This window comes from Astatotilapia calliptera, chromosome 3 (genome assembly GCF_900246225.1).
Source record: "Astatotilapia calliptera chromosome 3, fAstCal1.2, whole genome shotgun sequence".
In the NCBI taxonomy this organism is placed as follows: Eukaryota; Metazoa; Chordata; class Actinopteri; order Cichliformes; family Cichlidae; genus Astatotilapia; species Astatotilapia calliptera.
The window spans coordinates 6,056,920-6,069,274 of record NC_039304.1 but is presented as its reverse complement, the minus strand read 5'-3'; the positions used below and the strand labels follow the sequence as shown (position 1 = coordinate 6,069,274).

Below are 12,355 nucleotides of genomic sequence, written 5' to 3'. Positions count from 1 at the left end.
TCCAAACTACTCTGCGTTTAATAAGGCTGTTGTGTTTTTAACATGTTTTAATGCTTTGTATCTTGTTCTATTTAATCTGAACAAGCCCCTAAAAACAGTCGGCTTCTCTTGTTTTTCTTTTCTGTTTTTTTACCACTGTTCATTTTAAAGCTCAGTTTTTAAAACCTTACATGTAACTACAGCCCAGCCCATGCAGCAGTACATTAATGACTAACCTCGTATTGTGGATGGATTATCTCAGTTGTTCTCCTGACTGAAGTTTGGTCCGTTTACAGCATCCTGCCATGCGATTGCATTTTTCCCTAACCATCTGGAACCCTCATGTTAACTTTTATCGAGTGGAAAAAGCGATATATAAACATGTAGCACATGATTATATACCAGCTAGCCTACAAACGCCACTGCTGTTTAGTTTTCTGTCTTCATTTATGCTGGAAATGATAGCAGAGCTGTACATTTTGGAAATCCCTCATTCAAACATGCTATATTACATATAGATGGAAACTAGCGAGCTAACTGCTTGCTAACTTCTAACTCCATTACATTTCATAAATTCGGTTTCCATGGATTCCTGGACATTAAACTTAATTGTTCCACCTGGTAAAGCAGCAACGCTGATCATTTTATTAAAGATGAAAGAATTTAGACAGTTTTTAACTCTCAGTGATGCTGCAGTGATCGTTTGACTTTGGGACCTGCAGCGGAGTTTGGACGTCAGACTTAAAGATAGTAGTGGTCTCCAGATTCACCAAACACGCAAAACACCCCTGGTTCCAGATAGTGGTTACTCTAATGAATCAAATGTATGCTGTCCATGTTGGCGAAATTACACCCTGATCCAAATGTTCTTCTGTTCAGTTGTCAGCCAGACACCCGTCCAGACATCCACCCAAAGTGTAGCAAAGAAGAAGAGATGCTGTATGAGGCTCAGTGTGGTGGGGTCATTCTCTCCAATAACTTCAAGCCGTGCCACGCTCTAGTGCCCCCTGAGGCTTTCCTGGCTAACTGCGTCTATGACATGTGCGAGTATGACGGCATGCAGACTACGCTCTGTGACAACGTGGAGGCATATGCCCAGGCCTGTCAGAGTGCCGGTGTCACCATCAGCTGGAGAAACAGCAGCTTTTGCCGTGAGTTACAGTAACAAAGATTCACATAAAGATTTGAATTTATTGTTTGTCTTACCTCATTCTCGTCCCTCTCTGCAGCCCTGCCCTGTCTTCCTAACAGCCACTACTCAGACTGCACAGCCCCCTGCCCTCCCACGTGCTCTGACCTCTTCCCTGTCTTCTGCCATCTGCCTCCAACTACTTGTCTCGAGGGCTGCCAGTGCAATGCTGGTTACGTCCTCAGTGACGGCAAGTGTGTTACTCTGGACCAGTGTGGCTGTCTGGACTCAAACAGGGAGTACCATGATGTGAGTACAGTACTGCCCGTACTGTTGCTAGATGATGGACTCAGTGGGATGTTCCATAATAGAAAATCCTGAGCTCAAAAGTACACAGAGGCTATGAGGATTTAATATTAGCATATTGAAAACCCTTTATTCTAAGTCCAGGTATAACCAGTCCCATGCATGTCTGTGTGTGCGCCCACAGGTAGGAGATTTGTGGCTAACAGATAAATGCACTGAGTCGTGTACCTGTAACCCTGGTGGTGAAGTCAGATGTGAGGACCACAGCTGTAATTCGAATTCACTGTGTGACCTGGACAAGAATGGAAACCGCTACTGCAGACCCACCGGTGAGTTTGAGAGACTTCAAACCTTAATAAACAAGCAAAGTAACAAAAATGACTGTGGTTTTTGACCATGAATCCTCCCATTTTCCACCATCGTTAGAGTTCAATCAGTGCAGCATCTGTGGGGATCCTCACTACCTAACATTCGATGGCTTCAAGCATCATTTCCAAGGTGTCGACACCTATGAACTTGCTCTGGGTCACAACCTGTCGAGCTCCCTGACGCCCCTGGTGGTGAGAGGAAAGAACGTTAGACGTGGAATGAACAAGAGGGTGTCGTTCCTGGAGGAGATGGACATCAATGTTTACGGTGTCAATGTTAAATTCCTGCAGAAGAAGACTGTCCTGGTCAGCTGACACTTTGTTAAAAAAGAGCAGGTTTTCATGCATTTCTAATGGTAAAAATGATGTAACGCAATCCTACCTGATCTCCTGTAGGTCAACGGGGAGTATGTAACACCTCCTCTCACACCAGTTGATGGTTTGACCATCACAAGGAACTCCAGGCAGATCCAGCTCACCACTGACTTTGGACTCACTGTACGCTTTGATGGCAACAGTCGAGGAGGTAAAAGAAGAAGACAGTTCTGTCTGAGAACGTCTTAGGCTTTTGTACAAATCTGTTCACGTTCCTCTTATGTCTCTCTGTTTGTGTATCAGAAATCATACTTCCTGGTACCTATAAGAATTCTGTTAGAGGACTGTGTGGGAACTATGATGGCATCACCAGAAATGAATACATGAAGCCAGATGGGACAGTAGTCAGGGATCTTAAAGAATTTGGAGATAGTTGGAAGGTCAATGATCGACCTGCCAACAGACTTAGGATCTTGGACCGTCCTATCCGTGCACTGAGGTACGATTACAACCAGGCTCACTGCTTCTACAGATTTCTGTCACTATTTAACAGAGAATATTGTTGTTAAAGAAAACTGCCTTATGTTATAAAATAAAGATAATTATTGCTGCCCGACAATAATTAGCAGAGCTTGGCCCAAGTCTGTCTGCCTGTTAAGTGCTTGATAAAAGAAAATCTTCAAACGGAATAGGCTCGTTTCATGTTACAGTTTTTGTGGAAACTAAACTTCATGTTACACACGGCTGTTACACAACAGTTTCTCTGTCTCCAGACAAGAAGCAGAGACTGATCCAGACTCAGGGTTCGAGGTGTCAGACTGCTCTCAGTCACAGCTCAGCGACTACAACAGCCCGACGAAGTGCGGGGCGCTGTCTGATTCCAGTGGGCCATTTGCTGCCTGCCATGCCACCGTGTCACCCCAAATCTACCAGGAGTAAGTAGTCTGCACTTAAGTGGGGATATGTATGAAGCTGTCTTCTGGACACATTTCAGTACAATGTTAACTTGAGCATAATCGATATAATTCATCTGAAAAACGCAACGTCTAGATGAACAGAATCAGCCTTTTGGGATTTACGTACCTGGATGATTGAGCGTGCATCAAGACATATTCAATATAACACATGACAGCAGCTGTATGAACCAACGTGCATGTGTGAGCTTTTTGCTTGTGCTCATGTTTGTCCTTTCAGTGACTGTCTGTTTGACCTGTGTGCTGAGGGAGGCAGTGAAGCTATGCGCTGTGCCAGTTATGAAGCATATGCAGCAGCTTGTCAACAGGCTGGAGTTACATTAGGATTGTGGAGGCAGCAGCTGGACTGCGGTAAGAAATGCTGCCCTTCATTCACATCATGTGGGAAGACAAACAGTTCAGAGTCCATCTCCTCACTCCACCTGTTGTGTGTTTTTGTTTGTATTCATAATTTGAAGTAAAAAAAAAAACAAACTGCATTCCAAAACTGTCAGAAAACGCAGATTGTAATGTGCTGTCCTCACTGAGACAGATATGTGGTAATGCAGTTTGTATTCATCTTATATAGTTTACAGTTTCTTATTTCTTCTTTATAGTTTCTTATATAGATACTCTTGCACATTATCAAATCTCCTGTAAACGTGAGGCATTGAACTAAGACACATTTGCAAAACAAAGAATTACATTCTGTCGAACGGTTTGCTGTAAATAACATCACGTTTCTCTTTCCCAGTCCTCTCTTGCACCGCCAACAGCACTTACTCCCCCTGCATGTCATCTTGCCCCGCCTCCTGCGCCAACCTGGCAGCACCCTCGGAGTGTGAAGTCACTTCGTGTGTCGAAGGCTGCCAGTGTGCCGCCGGCTTTGTTATGAGTGAGGGGACTTGTGTGCCATATGCACAGTGTGGCTGCACCTTCCTAAACAGATACTACCCTGTAAGTGGCCTTCAGTTACACGAGTGACTGTGTATCTATGTGACCACGTGACGATGTGCGCTCATATCTCTCCATCCTGCAGCTCAAAGAGAAGTTTGTGACCGAGGACTGCTCTCAGTCTTGTGAGTGTAGCAGTACCGGTGCTGTGTGTGAGCCGAAGACCTGCCAGGACGCTTACGTGTGCACCATCTACAACTTCAAACGTGACTGCTACAAAGGTACGTGTTCATGCAAGTGTTTGAGCACTGTGTATTTTGAATCATACAATCATACAGCAGGGCTGTGTGGGAGAGTCTGGGTGCTGAACTGGTCTGTGTGCAGTCCAGGCTGATAACATAAAAGCAAAAATACAACAAAGAAAATCCAGGACCATGGAGCATCTCTAATCCCACAGTAAACAGGAATGGGACAACATTCACTCCACTAACTGGTCCCAGTTCACAGCTGTTTATGGACAGCTGTTAAAAAACTGATGTTTTTTCACAATTACCTCGTTTTTTCCTAAAACTTTATAGATTCTCAGTTTAATTCCGTGATTATGTGTTTCCTGTTGTGAATAAAATATCTTACAAATTAACTGAGAAATGAACTAAATTAAACTGTCAACAACAACACCTATTTTTGTCTTCTTGCAGCAAGTCCCTGCCTCAATTACCCCTGTTTGAACGAAGGCACATGTCAGGACTCAGGCAACAACACGTACACCTGTCTGTGTGCAGAAGGCTTTGAAGGCACAAACTGTGAGATGGAAGTGATGCCACCCACCGGTGGAGGACTTGGTACGACTGAAACATGACTTCATTCTTTAAAGCTGTCACATTTCCTCGTGAACTTTCCTGTTTCTATACTACTCTTTGTGTCTGCGATGTCTTTGTGTGTCTTTGTGGATGCAAGACTAAACACAGAAACATTTTAGTATCTAACACTGAAAAACTAACGTTCAGCTAGATGTCTCATACTTCACTGTTTATCATCATAAGATCTGTTTGCACTAGGATCAGCTGATATCAGAGGTATTAGCCAACACGGCGTTCTGGACTAAAGTAGAATTATAATGTCCGTGGTTGATATAACCCAGAAAAGTGACAATATAATGTCGAGATAAGAGGTATCATATAAAATATTGACTTAATATCTCCTCCAAGCTCAGTTTCAAATTCATGTAAGGACCCTGCACTCACTGTGATTGGTCAAATGAATTATTTCACTGAGAGTGGAGGACATGTGGTTAACGGTTAAAGACTTTGTTTCTCATTTTTGTGTGTTTCAGAAACTAAGTGGATTATCCTGATTGCGGTTCTGGTCCCAGTTGCTGTCATTATCATCACCGTGACTACCATTGTTCTTGTTTGCAAAAAGAAAACCATGTGAGTGTTAACAGATCATCTTAACAAAAATATGCGCTTGAATAAGTATGTCTGTGTCCACTGTATGAAATTTAAACACAAATACATGTCTTAAAAATATATCTGGGCCAATATTTTTTGTTTTTTCCAAATACCGTTATAAAACTTCAAATAAATAAATAACTGTATGCATGCACACATTAAAGTCTCTAACCTCCGTTTTTCTCTTTTCAGGAAAAAGAAGAAGAAGGAGACAAATATCAGCATGGAATCAACAAGTAAGGATCAGGAAAAAGATTAAATGAGCTTTAAAAAAAATCCCCAAAACGCAATAAAGCTGCTCTACCACAATAAACATCTAGTTAGTGTAACACTTGCTACTGTTAGTAGTTGTTGTTGTTGTTGTTTCCATAATGTCACTATAAGCATCAAATTGAAAGGGTGTGTAGCAGTCAAGCTCCTGCTCATCAAATCCACATGACCATCAGAGTGACCAGTTTGCTGGGCTGGAACATTCAGGTGTATATTAACACTACACCACCAGGCAAGGATGTGCCAGCAAATCCACTCAAAGGTCTGACAGTAAAAAGCACAACGAAAGAGCAAAATATAAAAATCTCAGACTCTGTGTGCCTCGCTCAGCATGTTATGGGTAAAAATCCACGACAGCGTCCTTCGAATAAGAATAAGTGTCGCTTGTTCGGAAGCTTTTTCTCTCTTAAAAAAAGGAGCATGGCAGCCCACCTTAGGTCTGCAAAGACTTCTCTTCCTGTCAAACTGTCAACAATAGTAGAGGAGGGATGTGCTGGTCGCAAGTGTGAGTAATTCCACAGATTAGAAGTAGGTGGGTTTCTGCTTCTCGAGTCCAATTAAAGTCAAAAACACAAAAATCACAGGAGAGGAGCAAAGGTCTACGCCAGCTGTTTTATTAAACAGAGAAGCTCAGCAAAACAGAAGGAAAGGCAAAGCTCCCCTAGGGTGTTCGCTGTTAGCGCATGCAGGTTGGGACCAACCCCAACGGACAGACAGCAGGAAAAAGCCCAGAGGACTTTCCCAGATCCCCTTCTACAGGAACCCACCTCCCTGCTGTGGAGTAACTTTCCCACGCGCCCAAAAACAGCAGGTGCAGGGTCAAGTACGGGCCAGGACTCTGGCTGAGGGCCCAGCACAAAGGGGCACCCTTAAATTAACCCTTTGCTTTGCCTTCTGACAATAGGTCACAACATGGTCAAAGGTCACACATTACTACAGCAAACAGCGTACTTTTTGTGATAATCTTATGATGTACATGTGAATAATACTTGGCCTAACTACATCAAATATATGGGTTAAATACTTTACATAATAATAAACACTCCATCGTAGGTTAATAGTGTGTTTCAGTATCTCTGTTACCATGTTACTATTTTCTAAGAGCTGCATGAAAAATGTTTATTGTGTGTGTGTGTGTGTGTGTGTGTGTGTGTGTGTGTGTGTGTGTGTGTGTGTGTGTGTGTGTGTGTGCATGCGTGCGTGTGTGTGCATAAGGGCAAAATACCTCGTGCCTAATATTCTACGTGAAAGCTATCTAGTACAGATAGATTTTTAGGAAACCTCTTGGTTAATTATGACTGCACTCTCATTACTGGTGATTTCAATATTCATGTCTGTTGTGAGTTGGACCCACTGGTCAAGGACTTTCTTGCTCTTATAGACTCTTTTAACCTTACTCAGTGGGTCAGTAAACCAACCCATATTAAAGGCCACACGCTTGATTTGGTACTATCCCACGGTTTGGACATTTGCATTACGGACATTTATAATCCTGGGATATCGGACCATTTCCCGGTTTTGTTTAATGTCAATGTGTGCAATATGGAGCTGAAACGTGAGGGTCCTGTGCAAAATATACGCATGATTAACTCAGAGACTATTGCTCAGTTTTCTATGGCTCTGACCAACACTGCCTTCTGCGAAATTAACTGGGATACAGCTACACCGGTTAATGATCTCGCTAACTCCTTCATCGCCACCTGTACTTCTATTTTAGACACTGTAGCTCCTTTAAAGACTAAACGCCTTAAACCATTCCGTCAACCGTGGATGAATGACTATACTCGTACCCTCCGACGTGAATGCCGCCAAGCGGAGAGGAGATGGAAGAAAGACAAACTCCAGATCTCCTTTGACATTCTCCACAATTGTCTGAAGAAATATCAGAAGGCTGTTAAAACTGCAAAAGCCTCCTTCCTTTCGGAGATCATTGCGACTAATAGTCATAAGCCGCAGGTCCTTTTTGGCATTTTTAATTCGTTAATAAATCCACTCTCCACTCAGACCGAGACCTCCCAAGCTTTATGTGAAAAATTCCTAAACTATTTTTCAGATAAAACTATAGCACTAAGATCCACATATCTACCCATTGAGGACACATCTTTAACATCCGAACCCTCGTCGGTACTAGAACAGTTTGAATTTGTTTCCTTTCCGACCCTTAAGGAAATAATAGCTCAAACGAAAAATTCCAATTCCCGTCATGATGTGCTCCCTTCTCGCATTATCAAAAACGCCCTGAATATTGTAGGACCCTGGATTTTACTTATAATGAATTCATCACTACTATCAGGCTGCGTCCCTGCTGTGTTCAAACATGCAGTTATCCAACCTGTAATCAAGAAAAGTAATCTTGATCCTAATGTCCTCTCAAACTATAGGCCGGTATCGAAACTCCCTTTTATGGCTAAAGTCTTAGAGAAAATTGTTCTCAAGCAATTGCAATCTTTCTTAGAGGCAAATGGAATCAATGAAAAATTCCAATCTGGTTTTAAACCTCACCACAGTACCGAGACAGCTTTACTGAGAGTTTTTAACGATCTCCTCGTAACTGTTGATACAGGGCGCCCTGTGGTTTTAGTTCTTTTAGACTTGTCCTCTGCTTTTGATACGGTCGACCATGATATTCTCCTTTCAAGACTTGAACATGTAGTTGGCCTTAAAGGCAAAGTACTCTCATGGTTTAAATCATACCTATCCGAGCGGTTTTTCTCTGTCTCTATGGGAAATCACTCCTCTTCCCCCGCACCCCTTCGCTGCGGTGTTCCCCAGGGGTCTGTGTTAAGTCCCACGTTGTTCTCTCTCTATCTGTTACCCCTGGGAAAAATCTTTAGAAATCACAATATCTCTTTTCACTGCTATGCGGATGATATCCAAATCTATTTCCCTTTGGATTTGGATCTTCAATCCCCGCTATTGCCGTTGCTTAATTGCCTGTGTGACGTCAGAGACTGGCTACTGCATAATTCGCTCACCCTCAATGAAAACAAAACAGAAATTATCGTCTTTGGTAGCCACATGCCGTTGAAACAGCTTTCGGAGACTTTAGGTTCCTATGCCAGCCACTTATCGCCCACTGTCAGAAATCTCGGAGTAATGCTGGACAGCTCCCTCAAATTAGATAAGCAAGTGGCTGCAGTGGTAAAAACCAGCTTCTACCAACTACGCCAAATTTCGAAGGCAATGCCTTACCTACGACATAAAGACCTTGAAAGGCTCATTCATGCTTTTATAACCTCTAGACTGGACTACTGTAATTCTCTTTACTTAGGCCTCCAACTCTCTCTTATTCAACGCCTACAATTAGTCCAGAATGCCGCAGCACGCCTTTTAAGCGGCGCTAGAAGACAGGATCATATTACTCCCATTCTAGCTGACCTCCACTGGCTTCCTGTCAAATACCGTATTGTTTTTAAAATTCTTTTATATACTTTTAAAATCTTAAATAACTTGGCACCCAGTTATTTGATTGACCTTCTTAATCTATATATCCCTACAAGGGCACTCAGATCCTCTAATCAGGGGCTTCTAATGCAACCAATGTCTCGATTAAAGACGAAGGGGGATCGGGCCTTTGCTTTCGCTGCACCAAAACTCTGGAACAGCCTACCGGTTGATGTCCGTGTGTCGGAAACTATCCAATCTTTTAAATCTCGGTTAAAAACCCATCTGTTTAAGCTCGCTTTTCAAACTACTTAGCTTAATTTTCCCTGATTCATGTCTGTTCTTATATTATTTTATAATTTTATTCTTTGTTAACTGTTTTCTCCTGTTGTAAATTGCAAGTATGGTTCGTTTGTGAAGCACTTTGTTGTACTTGTGACTTTTAAATGTGCTATAGAAATAAAATTGAAATTGAAATTGAAATACAGTGTATAGAGTTATATAGGTATACATGTCATACAAAAATCCACCACAGGGGGTGATGAAGGGGCAACATGAACTCCTCTGTATACCAGAGTCAAATGTGATGTCATCTCTCTGACAACTAAAGCTTTGTGTATAAATACTCGTATGTATATAATGTGTGTGTATTTTACTTATTTTTCAGCTCTAATATGTCTCCCATGTCTTCTGTTTTAGGTGTTCCATACACAAACATTGATAACCAGAAAAAGGAGAAAGTCACTGCTTTTTGATGACAAACTTCAATGAAACTATTTTTTCTCTATGTAACCACTTGTCATGTCAAAGAAGAGTAAAAATGAAGATAAGACTTGCTTATTTGTTTATTTGTTGCTTTTTTAAGTTATGCTTGAACATGTCATTTGAAGTGAATGTTTAATTAAATAAATAGTTATATGTGTATGTGCTTCTTGTAGTGTCTGCCCACAGTTTTTCAGAGTAATAAGTTCCACCCTGTCTTTACTTCAGAGTGTGCCCATTACTAACCTGCTGTCTAATAACCAGCCAGTAGATGTAGAGAGAGACAGCAAAGCGAAACACCACTGTCCCCTCTGCACCAAAGCTCATGGAAAAAACGACTGAAAGTAGAAAACCATTCTGTATTCAGGCAAATCAAACATTTTTCATTCTTTTGGGAAAACATGAACTCCAGACAATCTGATGGAGTCACTAAAATCATATATTAAAACAAGAATAGGACAACATTCCTCTCAAAGAAACCTCAGTTCTGAAATATTTGCAGACTGTTGAACGAATAGGAAACGCTGCACATTAGTACGCACTGCCATATCTCCTCTTTTTTGATAAATGTTGCTGTTATCAAATTTCAAATTATTTTTCCCAAAAAATCCATTTTAAATACTGGAAGTTCTGTTGTGAATAATAAATGTTTTTACAAAACTGGCCCGCTCTGTTTGTATTTACCTTTTACATGGAGTCCAAACGTTTTCAGAGCATTTGTAAGAGACGTGGCACATTTCTGGAAAAAGTCTTTGGACAGATACAATCAAGTTTAACTTGTATCCAAATGATGGGAAGATAAAAATATAGAGAAGGAAAGGAACACCGCATGATCCAAAGCACATCATCATCTGTGAAACACCGTGGAACGTGAAGTGTGCCGGGCTACAATCACTGTGGAGAGTCAGCAAAGTGCTATAACACACTGCAAATGGGGGAAAAATGTATACTATTACCGCGCAAGCAGTAGCTGGTAGTCGGGCCACATGCGTGTCCTTGTGCAGTTGAACATAATCAACAAAGTCCGCTTGTAGTTGAAAACAAACAGGCAAACATTTATTTCCAGTCTTGAAATACAGCGATCCGTTTGAATGTTCCTGTACACGGTAAGAAAACTGTTTGACTCCACAGCTAGTTAAAGCCCCGTTACTCCACACTCGTGCACGGTTACCATGTATTAAAGGAACAGTACGTCAAAATTAAATAAGGAAAGAAAATACAATTTAATTGTAAATATTACGCTAAACAAAATTATATAGTAAAAACTGAAATTCCCTATTATCTTACACTTATCCAAACTAATTCAAATTATTAACAAATATACATTCTGTGCAATCTGAGTAAACGAAGAGATGATTAGACCTTTATCTTACACAGTATACTGTAAATGCAAGCTACATGTTTTTAAAGGCAAAACACAGGAAATTGTTCACGAGCCCAGCGAGTCAACTGTCCTCTACTCAACAGAGTTATCAAAGAACAATGCAGAAAACCCAGGAACTGAAGGCAGGGCAATAAAAGCCTGCCAGAGCATGTCACGGGCATCTGATGATGTAAATGAGCTCTAGATTTTAGGGTGACTGACTGCAAAGGATTTTATTCATATATTTAAAAAACAAACTCCTATATTTACAAGTTTAGCCTCTAAAACGTGGGAGAACATCTAACTAATGACCAGCTGGTCAACTCTACTAAAAATACACGTCTGAAAGTATGAATAGAGAATATTTTGCAGAGGTTTTATACATATTTTTATTCACAGCTTTATACAGTGTAGAACAACTGATGACACTATGAAATCCCAAATTTATTAAGAAAGTGAGCTCAAACTTACAGTCAGTCATAAAAAAGAAGAATCTAGATCGATCTATGCACGCACGCACAAACGCACAGACTTCATAGTTTCTCACACGGTACAAAATACTAAATAATCAGGAAGTTGTCACGGTCCGCTGTGACGGACCGAGTGGAGAATGCGTGTAATGGACCCAGGTGCGTACACAAGTGAACAGACGGGAGTGAGCTTTAACAGAAGGCGAGCCTTTATTATGGCTGAAAACAAGGTGTGCAAATACAGCAGGGATGGCGTGGCTAAACAAAAACCTAAACTGGGAACAAACTATGGTGAGGCTATGGCTTGGAAGACAACAGACCAGGCATGGAAACACGGAGGATGGGAACACAGACGACGCGACACAGACTGTAAGAAACACAGAGACTAAATACACATGAGGGATGATCAGGGGAAGTGGCCACACATTGGAACGCAGCTGACACACATGAACTTAACAACAGGACAGGAGGAGTGAGCTGAATACACAGACAGTGAATGCAGGCCTTCAAAGTAAAACAGGAAACATGAGACATGAACCGGGGAGACGTAGTACAGGGGGAGGTGACATAACTGACAGCATGAACTTGACAGTACAAGACACACAGACATAAACACACGAAGGGCAAGGGAGACGTAATGCAAGGGTAACATAATTACAAAAAGGACTGGACTACCTTAAAGAACCTAAGCAAACAATAAACATCAAAATA

The 12,355-nt window shown here is 41.5% G+C and overlaps 1 protein-coding gene across 1 annotated transcript in view; it reads left to right on the top strand.

Annotated features, from left to right (window-relative positions):
- Positions 1-9,817, top strand: part of zanl (zonadhesin, like) — a 37,616-nt gene extending 27,799 nt beyond the window's left edge. Inside the window, 14 exon segments of the mRNA XM_026151136.1 lie at positions 859-1,130; positions 1,209-1,417; positions 1,599-1,743; positions 1,841-2,088; positions 2,179-2,308; positions 2,401-2,596; positions 2,871-3,032; positions 3,292-3,422; positions 3,805-4,007; positions 4,090-4,225; positions 4,643-4,786; positions 5,278-5,374; positions 5,588-5,631; positions 9,749-9,817. Of these exon segments, the coding sequence (XP_026006921.1) occupies positions 859-1,130; positions 1,209-1,417; positions 1,599-1,743; positions 1,841-2,088; positions 2,179-2,308; positions 2,401-2,596; positions 2,871-3,032; positions 3,292-3,422; positions 3,805-4,007; positions 4,090-4,225; positions 4,643-4,786; positions 5,278-5,374; positions 5,588-5,631; positions 9,749-9,804 (2,173 nt within the window). The 3' untranslated portion in view covers positions 9,805-9,817.
- The last annotated feature ends 2,538 nt before the right edge of the window (positions 9,818-12,355 follow it).